The 10,863-nt window shown below is 37.4% G+C and overlaps 1 protein-coding gene across 1 annotated transcript in view; it reads left to right on the forward strand.

The window, feature by feature from the left end:
• Positions 1 to 10,863, forward strand: part of CACNA1I (calcium voltage-gated channel subunit alpha1 I) — a 370,590-nt gene that overhangs the window by 282,092 nt on the left and 77,635 nt on the right. Inside the window, exons 26-29 of the mRNA XM_072421248.1 lie at positions 958 to 1,036; positions 1,127 to 1,248; positions 5,005 to 5,322; positions 6,381 to 6,527. Of these exons, the coding sequence (XP_072277349.1) occupies positions 958 to 1,036; positions 1,127 to 1,248; positions 5,005 to 5,322; positions 6,381 to 6,527 (666 nt within the window). The remainder of the gene's footprint in view (positions 1 to 957; positions 1,037 to 1,126; positions 1,249 to 5,004; positions 5,323 to 6,380; positions 6,528 to 10,863) is intronic.

Consider the following 10,863-nt stretch of genomic DNA (forward strand, 5'->3'; position numbering starts at 1 on the left):
CCTATTATATTATACAAGTAATGGATAAATGCAAAAGAAGGTAAAACAGAGACACGTCCTTGGGAAATCATGGAATCCTAAAACATAGTTACTATACAAAAGTTAAAAAAAAGGATAAATTATTAATGTTTGTTATTGTGATAAGAATAATAGAGAGGAGAGAAAGGGAAAATATGATTATACAAGTATAGTAGTTTACCCTTTTAAACTTGCAATATGGTTAGGTGAGTGTTAGGTATTCCTAAAAGAGTTGTTTAGGAGGCATGATAGGGTGCTTTCTGTGAGAATAGAGGGGCAAAACATGTTTTATTTACCCTTGCAATAAGTGAGTTATGGGAGGCTCAAAGTAAGAAGGGTTTATAGCTCAACATTACATTTAAACCCGGAGGGTTTAGTTGCTTGAAGGTTCACAGTCCATTTAGTTTCGCATTGCAGTCATTTGGAGTGAAATCATGTCAATTGGGGAAAATATGCTCTAGTGCAAAAAGTTATTGCATTGGAATTGTAAATATATTTGGTCCCTACTTGGTGATTCTTTCACTGGTGATTGAATAAATTCATACGTTTAATTAATTCATTAGGTACGCTTTTACAATTTTTTTGGTGTAGCCACGTTCCAGTAGTCTGCTATGGAGAACCCTGGCTTTTTCCATATACTCAGTATCTCTAGAACATTTCCAATAGGAGGAGGATAAGACCTGGTGGTAAAATTGGCTTGTACTGATGTACAAATAGATGTAGCAAAAAATTATCTTTCCCACTAAATATAGGTTGGCATAGAAAGGGGCACATTAAGTGCCCATAGCCACTCCTTGTACCTGCAGGTAAGTAAACGTGTACAATGACCATATATCAGATGTCAGCTGTCCAGTATGTACCAAAAGATAAAGTGATATATTTCTAATATCAGGATTTCTACAATCTCTAATGTTCTTTTCAATCTTTTTTTCATTTTAGGTAGGAAACCTTGGACTTCTCTTCATGCTTCTGTTCTTTATTTACGCAGCTCTAGGAGTGGAGCTGTTTGGGAAACTTGGTGGGTATACTTTCTAAACATTAAAACATGCTGAAGAAGTGTCTAGTAACTTTTAAGAGATGTTCATGCCTTGCATTGTTTGCTCTGCAGTTTGCAATGATGATCATCCTTGTGAGGGAATGAGCCGCCATGCCACCTTTGAGAACTTTGGGATGGCCTTTTTGACTCTCTTTCAGGTTTCTACTGGAGATAACTGGAATGGAATAATGAAGGTAAACATGTGGGTTTTTTTCTCTTAGTAATAAAACAGTTTTACAATTCCTGATAAAACAAAATAGAGTTCTCCTCTTTTGTTTAGTTGCTCACCTGTAACTTTTATTTAAAATGCTATAATGCAAGATAATTTTGTGGTATAGAAACCCCAACTAGAAATGATACCCTGCTAGAGTTAGTTCTTTCTAACAATGCAGAGATTATAACCAAAATGCATATAAAAGAGAATCTGGGTAGCAGTGACCATAATATGATTTCATTTAATGTAGGTTGTAAACAGGAAGCAAAAACAGGAAAGATAAAAACATTTATTTAAGAAGAGCAAATGTTTTTAATAATTATTAAAGCCAGCTTTCTGTGACATGGACTGGGAGACAATATTGTCCTCAAATAACACAGAACAGAAATGGGAATGTTTTAAGTCTCTTCTACACAAGCAAACTGAAAAATTTATTCCAATGAGTAATAAGGTTAAGAAGTTAAAATAAAACCTATGTGGCTCACAGCTGATGTTAAAAAAGCCATAAGGACAAGAAAAGAGCATTCCAAAAATATAAAAAATGAAGGATCACCTTCAATGTTTTAAAATTAAAAAGAATATAACAAAAAATGTAAAAGAGAGATAAAATGTGAAAATCTTCAAAATGAAAGACAAATTGCAAAGAAAAGTAAGGCAAACGCCCAAAGATCAGATCTGAGCATGTAGGCCCCTTAAAGGATATCTCAGCACTGGTAACAGGGGATAAAAAAAAGGCAGATTTACTAAACACTTCTTTAGCTCTGTGTGCACAAAGAAAAATGGCAGAGCTCAAGTCCAAATTCATAATAGCAATGTCACTACCTTAAATGAGTCACAATGGCTCAAAATTGATATGATTGAAACAGTTGGGCAAAATTAAGGTTGACAAAGCACCAGGAACTGATGGATGCACTGATATATTGCATCCACGTGTCCCCCAAGAGCTAAGCTCAGTTATTTGAAAGCCAATATTTCTAATTCTTAGATACTTTTTTAATCACTAGCATGGTAGCAATGGATTGGCGTAAGGCGAATGTGGTTCCTATCTTCAAAAAGAGAGCAAAGTAATTACCAGGTAACTACAGACCGGTTAGTTTACCATACATAGTTGGAAAGGTCCTAGAGAGTTTGATAAAGAACCATGTAGAGGAGTTTCTGCTAGAAAATAATATTATGTGTTAGTTAAGTTATAGTCAGCATGGCTTCAAGAAAGACCGAAGTTGTCAAACAAATTTTCATTCTTTTTATGAGGAAGTAAGTAAACAGATAGACAGTGGAATCGCAGTTGATAAAGTGTACTTGGACTTTGCTAAATGCAAAGCAGGTTAAAATGCAAGTTAGGGTCAATAGATTTAGAAAATTCAAATTTTAAATTGCTTAAAGACCACATACAGAGAGTAGTGACTAATGATTCATACTCTGGATGGTCTAAGGTTATTAGTGGTATACTCCAGGGTTCAGTGTTGGCACCTTTACTGTTTAACATCTTTACAAATGATACAGAGATGGGGATTAAAAGTACCATTTCTGTGTTTGCAGATGACACCAAACTATGTAATAGAATTAAGTCCATACAGGATGTCTATAATCTACAAGGAGACCTGGATGTACTGTTTGATTGGGTGGCTAATGACATTTAATATAGATAAATGTTAAGTTATGTACTTGGGAGCTAACAACATGCATGCTTTAAACTGTCCAGGGGGAATACATTTGGGGGGGTCAGAAATAGAAAAGGATCTGGGGGTTCTGGTAGATCATAGACTTAATAACAACATGCAATGCCAAGCTGAAATATCAAAAGCTAGTAAAGTACTTTCTTGTAATAAAAGAGGAATAGACTGCAGAGATGGAGACATAATCCTGTACAAAGCATTGGTCAGACCACATCTGGAATATGCAGTCCAGTTTTGGGCACCAGTTCACAAAAAGGACATTGTGGAATCGGAGAGAGTGCGGAGAAGGGCAACTAAACTAATAAAATGAATAAATAATGATATATTCTTAGTTATTCACGTTATCCAGAGATGTAAATCTATGTTAAACATGATGACCCCTTGTAAATTCATGTTTTCATAATTGCCATTCTCAATATTTTACCATTAATAAATGACAGATCCTGGGAGGGGATTTGCACAATAAGCTTTATTCGAAGAAATGGCTGTATTGGTTATACCCCTACACATGCTTTACATGGGTTGCATCCTGAGCTCTGTTTAATCTAGACTTCATTTGTCTAGCATTTTCTGGTAGTTTTGTACCAGATTCAGAAGATGGTCAGGGATAGTCTTATTTAGTCGGGTAATGTATGCCAAAGATTCTATTTAACACCTTTTAGGTAAGATGATACATTGAGTTCTTATAGACTTCTGATAAGAGTTTTCCTAATTATGATCACTTGTCTGATTTTCTTTTGCTGAAAAGATTGCAAAATGACCCTAATTGACTTTTTACTACTTCCAGGCTGTCTTGCAGTTATTCATCTTTGTCCTGAGAATTTTACTAGAAAAAGGGCTATCGTCCACATTTTACTGTCAGGAAATGACTGTGGAGAAGTTTCCCTAACACCTTTCTGACCTCACAGACTAGATTATGCTAAATTAATGGTAGGCTGTTAAAGCCTACAAAACAAATCTTTAGCGAACTCCACTTTGTTTAGGTAAGACTCATTAGATCATCTAGATGAAATAGATGAAATAATTAACCTCCCAGGCGGTATGAAAATTAGGTATTTTTAAATGTACAAGCGGAACATTTAAAAATACTTAGTAATTTAAATTTCCTGCCTGTTCCCACCTCCAAGCTCCATGGTCCCACCCCCCAGCCACACACTTGCACCCATATGCTTACTCTGGCCTCGTGTCTCCAATGTTCACACGCCAGGGATGCAGATGCCGGCCGGGCATCACCAGGTTACACAGATGCCCAGCCGCCATCGCCAGGGAAGGAAGATGCCGGGCATCGCTGGACCACGCCACCAGCTCTGCTTACCAGGTAAGCTTTTTAAACTCCCTAGCAATTCCACCCCATGTGTGGCTCGAGGTTACCTCTTTTGGTATGGATAATTCACCCTGAATCACACCTTAGTGCACACTGCTGAAAAGTGTACCTTGTTTTTATGTATACACGCACCCTTCTTGTCTGCAGGAGACCTTTACAAATGCCTTTAGCTCTTTCAAACTATTTACCTTAGCTGGATCTAAATCCCCAAAAAATCTACAAACAAAACTTATTTGGCATGAATATTTAACCCCACCTACATTTAAAAAAGGGAAAGAGTCATCCGTTAAACTTTGTAGGTTACTGGTTCCAACATATCTCTAATTTATGACAGGAGGATTCTTTCAGAAGGTACAAAACAGCGATTCTTTCCTCTCATTCCCAGGTTTCAGCCTCTATTTCTTGCCTAATTTTCTAAAGCATAAAAGAAATATGCAGAATTGAAAAAAACTTGGTTTTATTTGTGAGTACTTTTGCAATGGTTTGTACGAAAAATATAATTTTATTGCAACAAATATAAAAAATAAAATGTATACATTTTCTCAAAATTAACATTAGATTAACTAACACTGATACAGAAAAATGAGGCATGAAGATGCTCAAGTGTAAGTGGTAAGCATTTTACTTATAGACAAGAAGGAAACAGTTTTCCTCTCTATACACAATACATAATATTATTTCTTTACTTGTAATAACTTAATCTAGACCATGATATTGTATTGTTATCTGCCAACAGGATACACTACGTGACTGTACCAGTGATGACCGAAGCTGCTTGAGCAACCTACAGTTTATTTCACCTCTGTACTTTGTCAGTTTTGTGCTGACAGCTCAGTTTGTACTAATAAATGTGGTAGTTGCTGTGTTAATGAAGCATCTGGATGACAGCAATAAAGAAGCACAAGAGGATGCAGAGCTGGATGCTGAAATTGAGATGGAGTTGGCTCATGGACTTTGTTCTCAGGCCTCACCTGTTTCTGCTTTAGATAATGGACATGGGGGAAGACCAGCAACAGAAGGGCACCGTAGCTTAAGATGTTTTTCTCCAGCCCAGGTAGGTGGACAACTAATAAAAAGATATCCATCCTTTACAAGTTGGAGGCCATCTACACAAGATAGGACTTGTACTTCTCTTGCATATTTCTCCTAGTGTATACTCCCCAAATGCTGTATAAGGAGAACAATGTCACATTTAGAAATAATTGCCATATTTAGAACTCATGCTGACATACATATGTTTGATATTCTTTTCATACAGGCTCCACTCTGTATGGGGAACATTTTTAACAAGTATGTAATATAAAGAATAAAAAAACGTATATGTAGAATACTCTAAAAAGTGAATAAAGTTCCCTTTTTGTGGCAGTGCCATGAAAGTACAGAAACCCATTATGGTGGATGCTGGGATAAATGGTGTACTGCATGGAATTATACACTGAGAGCATTTTTATCACACTACTAGCACATTAGCAGTACATTAGCAACTATAAAGCTATGTTGCCAAGGTAATAATAGGAAATATTTCTGTTGGCTGATTGTTGTTAAAAGTGGGAATGCTCTTGTCAGTGCACTGGGAGATGTGCTTTACAATGAAAAAGAAAATGAAAAGAAGGTAAAAAGATTTAAGTAGATTCTAGACTTCATGTAAGGGTAAGTAAGTAAGGGTAAGTAAGGGTAATTTAAATGCAGTCAATTCAATTTGTTTTAAGTTTTTAAACTTTTTTAACAAATATAATTTTACTTTGCTGGCATTGTTTTTCCAATAGAATATTGAATACTTTTTCTTTTAGATAAAAAATTTCCTTTAGATTCTGTAATTATAATAAAACAGAAAGCAGCCTGCAAAAAGACTAAACTCCATCAAATGTAACATGTTTTCATTCAAATCCAGATAGAATTACTGCGTGACACATTTTATCTTTACCCTGTTAAACAAATGTGTTGCATGCATTGTTCTTGAGGAATGAATAGGGGAATAGTAAATGGTCTGATTTTCACATGCTTCTGTTTTGAAACTTCATGTAAAGCTGTTTATGGCAAGAAGAGCTTTCCATTTGTATTTTGACCAAGCTGAAATCACCTTATGTCTGGTGTTTATTTTTTTTTCTTTAGGAGAATTTGTGGCTTGACAGTGTTTCATTAATAATTAAAGACACATTTGAAGGGGAACTGATGATAATTGACAATTTGTCTGGATCGGTTTTTCATCACTATTCTTCACCAGCAGTCTGTGAAAAATGTGACCATGACAAGCAGGAGGTAAAGTCAGCTTCTAAATAGCGAATCTAAGGGCATATATTTCAAATCTGATGTTTTTAATAAACTGCAATGTAATTACTTGCTGTGTTACAAGTGAATATAGACGATTGAAGTTTAAATCTGGATCTTTAGTTTTCCACAGAACCTAAAAATCAAACAGCTGCATATTTCAAATGGTTGATCTCTGACTCAAAAACCAACAAAACAAATAGTGAACTTTTAGATCTAGCTTTCTCTTATTAGACAAAACAAAGAACTGGACTAAACACATATCCTATTAGCTAATATATTAGGCCCTATGTAAAAAAATGTTCTAAGCCTTATATCTCAACTTTCCAAAATTCCAGAATGCTGGAACACATGATATCTCACATATGTCGCTTTTAGTGTACAGCCTCTCAATGGCAAGTGAATGAAGTGTGGTGGAGCTATGTTCAAGTTCAAATTAGTTGTGCCTATGGTCCATGTGATACAGAAATGCAACAGGATCATCTATTATACAATAAATTCTCTCCAGATACAAGCTTAGGTGGCCATGGGTGGCTTTGACTGATTTCTTTTTGCTTTGCTATGTTTGCACACAAGCAAAGACCAAATACAAACAAAGCCTGGTACCACATAGCCATTTGATTGCTTTAGAATGCAGGATCAAAATGGCCCAATCTTTACATGCTTCTCAGGCATGTGGAGAAACTGTAATTGCAATAATTTATTGAATAAGACCATTAACTTTGATATGGCATGTGTATATCCAATAAATCTTTCAATAAAGCATACATAGTAACAAGGCATATCTTCTTTTTATAGTACTTTTTTAAATGTTGTAGCCAGATTGCAGGTGTACTAAAAGCCCCAGATTCTTCGACCTGCTGTTGTTGATTTGTAAATATAAATGCAAGGAAAACTAGTGATACGTGGTATCACTGGCAGTGGCTATAAGTTAGGTTTCTTCTGCTAGATAAAAAAGAGAAACTTTTTGCTATGGGAAAGTACTTTAGTTTTCTTCCAATGTTGATAGTCAGTCCCATTGTTGGTGCTCCAGTGAAAGGGTTCATACTGCAGTTTATATGCGGTTTGATTCTTTATATGGGTTCAACAACTCAGAATAATGTCATTACTCTTTGTTCTGTTCTATAAAGTAAGCTGGAAGCCTATAGTGTGTACAATTACCTGATCATTATGTCTGATTGGATACACAGTATATTTGTTATTGGTTGCTAAAAAGCATTTTTATAATAAGGTTTTCTGGGTAAGAAAAAACATTTTTCATTCATCTGAATTAATACATTTCAGCCCTAGTGCTGATATCTTTAAATCCAGGTTACAAAAACTAAAGACCTAGATATAGCACAAACTCAACAAAGGGTAAGAGGTTCCACAATGACTGATTGTCTGTACTTACTTCAAGCTCTTCTATGTGAGGTGTAAATGAAAATGTTTGCTTTCCAATTCAGAGGTGACTGCATTCCATTACATCTTTTAATTCATAGGACAGCTTTCTGTATTTGTTAAATCACTTCTTTAACTGTCTCCATACATCATTGTAATATATGGTATATATCGTTTACTTCACCCATTTGCAAGCTACATTAATAGGCATCAATATATATGACCAAGTATAAAAGCAAAAAACACATAAGGATCAAGACCTAGCCTACAGGCAATAAAACAAAGGTCTTGCTTTGGGGGTGGTAGGTTGTCCCTTATTTTAATATCCTAATGTGATTAGTATGTAAAGCTATTATGTACTGTTTTAGTTTTTTTATCATTTTGCACTCTGTGTCCCACTGGGGAGATTTCCATTTATCTTTCTGCTGAAGATGCAAAAGTGAAAGGAAATATCTACAAAGTGAGGGCAATACCCCAACTAGATCAAATGTCCTTTTTGGTAGATTTACCCTCAGATCTTGTTCTGGTTACAACTGTAAGGTTTTGGATTTACTATCACATTCCCATCACATTCTATCTGTTCAGCATTTTCTTGGTAATGGTCACTAAGAAAAACAGAGATGGTACATTTATTCAGCAGGGACACGAGCAGCTATACATTTCCAATAGGGGTTTCCTATTTTCTCCCACTCTGTTCAAAACCAAAAAATAAATGTTTGTGCTTTAAATACGATTTACCACATTACGTTGGTACAGATATATACAACACAAAATGTATTAGTAAAAGTAAATGTATTCACTTATAGAGGAAACTCAGTTAATAAGGAAAAGCAGTTATAAAAGGTTTATAGGAAAGTAGTTATAATGGGGAAATAATGTTGATAACATTGAGCCTGCTAGCAATAGTAAGTGTCACAGATCAGCAGCACAGCTGATCTGGTACTTGTTGTTCACCAGACATATGTCAGATCAGCAGCAGTTTGTCTCCTTACCTTGCTTGAGGCTGCTCTGTCCAGGTCCTGGAGGTAGAGGGGTCGCCTGAGTTTTCCAGTTGATTTATATGCACCTACTCATTCAGTCCCTGCCCAGCCTGCCTGTTAGCCTCACTATATAAGCTGTGTTCAGACTGACACTCCTTGACTTTGCAATAGGTGCGTTTACCTGAGGCTCCATCTCGTGTCTCTTTCTAAGTGCTGATTCCCTGGTTCTGTCCTTGGCTTGTTTGACTTTGATTGTTCGCTGCTTTTCCTGACCTGGTCCTGCTCTGCTTTTCGAGATTGCCTATTGATTTGGCACTACGCTTTGGTTCCAGCTGCAGTTAGCTGCCTTCTACACGGATGTGTCTGAGGGCCTCAACCTGGGAGCTGTTCGCAGCAAAGTCCATCCCTTGCGGAGTGCTCTGGTGAACACTGGGTGGTTCCTTAGACTCTGCGCCTCAGCTTATACCTCCGCCAAACATGCAGATTGCATAGAGGTTCCACTTCCCTATACTTGTAGTAAATCTGTGACAGTTTGCAAAGGCCATGAACTCTGCTGACATTCTTCTGCCAAGCACCCTGCAACCTTGGTGTGACGAATTGAACATCAGAAGGCTCAGACTGATCAAGTTTTGCAGGTACTACAGGACTTAATATCTCACATGCAGCAACTCCAGACCTCCCTGCAGGGCAGTGCCGCTGCTGCTCCTTCTCTCCTTCACCTGAGCCAAAGATGAATTTGCCAGATCGTTTTTCTGGCGAGCAGAAAATGTTTCCAAACTTCAAAATTGCTTACCTACTATACTTTCGTCTTCACCCAGACCCCTCTGGCTCCAAAGAACTAATTGCCCTTGTGATGTTCTTACTGCAAGGTGATCTTCAGTTCTGGGCTTTCAGTTTGCTACCTGGTAATAGTGCCCTTCTTTCTGTAGATTCATTCTTCCAGGCACCTAGTCTTCTATTAGACGATCTAGATCGGGCAGCATCTGCTGAATCTGCTTTCTGTTCCTTGCACCAGAGACACAGAACCGCAGGGGAGTACTGCTCTGAGTTTTGCCGGTGGTCTGCTGATTCGCAGTGGAATGATATGGCTCTCTGTTCTCAGTTCAGGCTAGGACTGTCTGAAATGATTATAGATTCTCTTGCACTATCCTCCACCTGAGAGTTTGGATGCCGCTGTTAAATTCGACCGATGCCAGGAACGTGCCTGCAACTTCTACAAACTCCTATCCCTCTTGTTAACTCACCTAAGGCTACTGAACTTTCAGCAGAACCTATAGAGACACTCTGTCCTGGGTTTCTAGCTGTTATCACAACTGTCTTCTGAATATTGAACCAGTACTTATGACTGCTCCATTGAGCTGTTACCTGGTATTTTGCCTCCTCGTGACTGTGTCTATCCCCTGTCCAGATCCAAAACCCAGGCTATGTCTACATATATTAAAGAGAACCTCAAAAGGGGTTTCATTCGCAAGTCCACCTCACCTGCTGTCTCTGGTTTCTTCTTTGTCAGTAAGAAGGATGGGTCTCTGCATCCCCTTATAGATTACAGGGGCCTGAACAAAATGTTGGTTAAAAATAGATATCTTTTGCCTCTGATTTCGGAATTGTTTGACCATATCCAGGGTGCCACTGTTTTTACTAAACTAGATCTGTGTGGAGCCTAAAACCTCATCTGAATCAAAGAAGGGGATTAGTGGAAAACCGCTTTCAACACTCAGTCACTATGCATACCTTGCCATGCCATTTTGGCTTTGTAATGCCCCTGCTGTATTTCAGAACTTTGTTAATGACATTTTTCTGTGATCTCTGCTACACTCGTGTTGTAGTATACCTGGATAACATACCCTGTTTCCCCGATGATAAGACACTGTCTTATTTTTTTTTGAAGGCCAAAATATGCTCTAGGGCTTATTTTCAGGGGGATGCCTTATTTACCCATGAAGAAGACTACAGTACACAGTTATTGT

This window comes from Pyxicephalus adspersus, chromosome 8 (genome assembly GCF_032062135.1).
Source record: "Pyxicephalus adspersus chromosome 8, UCB_Pads_2.0, whole genome shotgun sequence".
Classification (NCBI taxonomy): domain Eukaryota; kingdom Metazoa; phylum Chordata; class Amphibia; order Anura; family Pyxicephalidae; genus Pyxicephalus; species Pyxicephalus adspersus.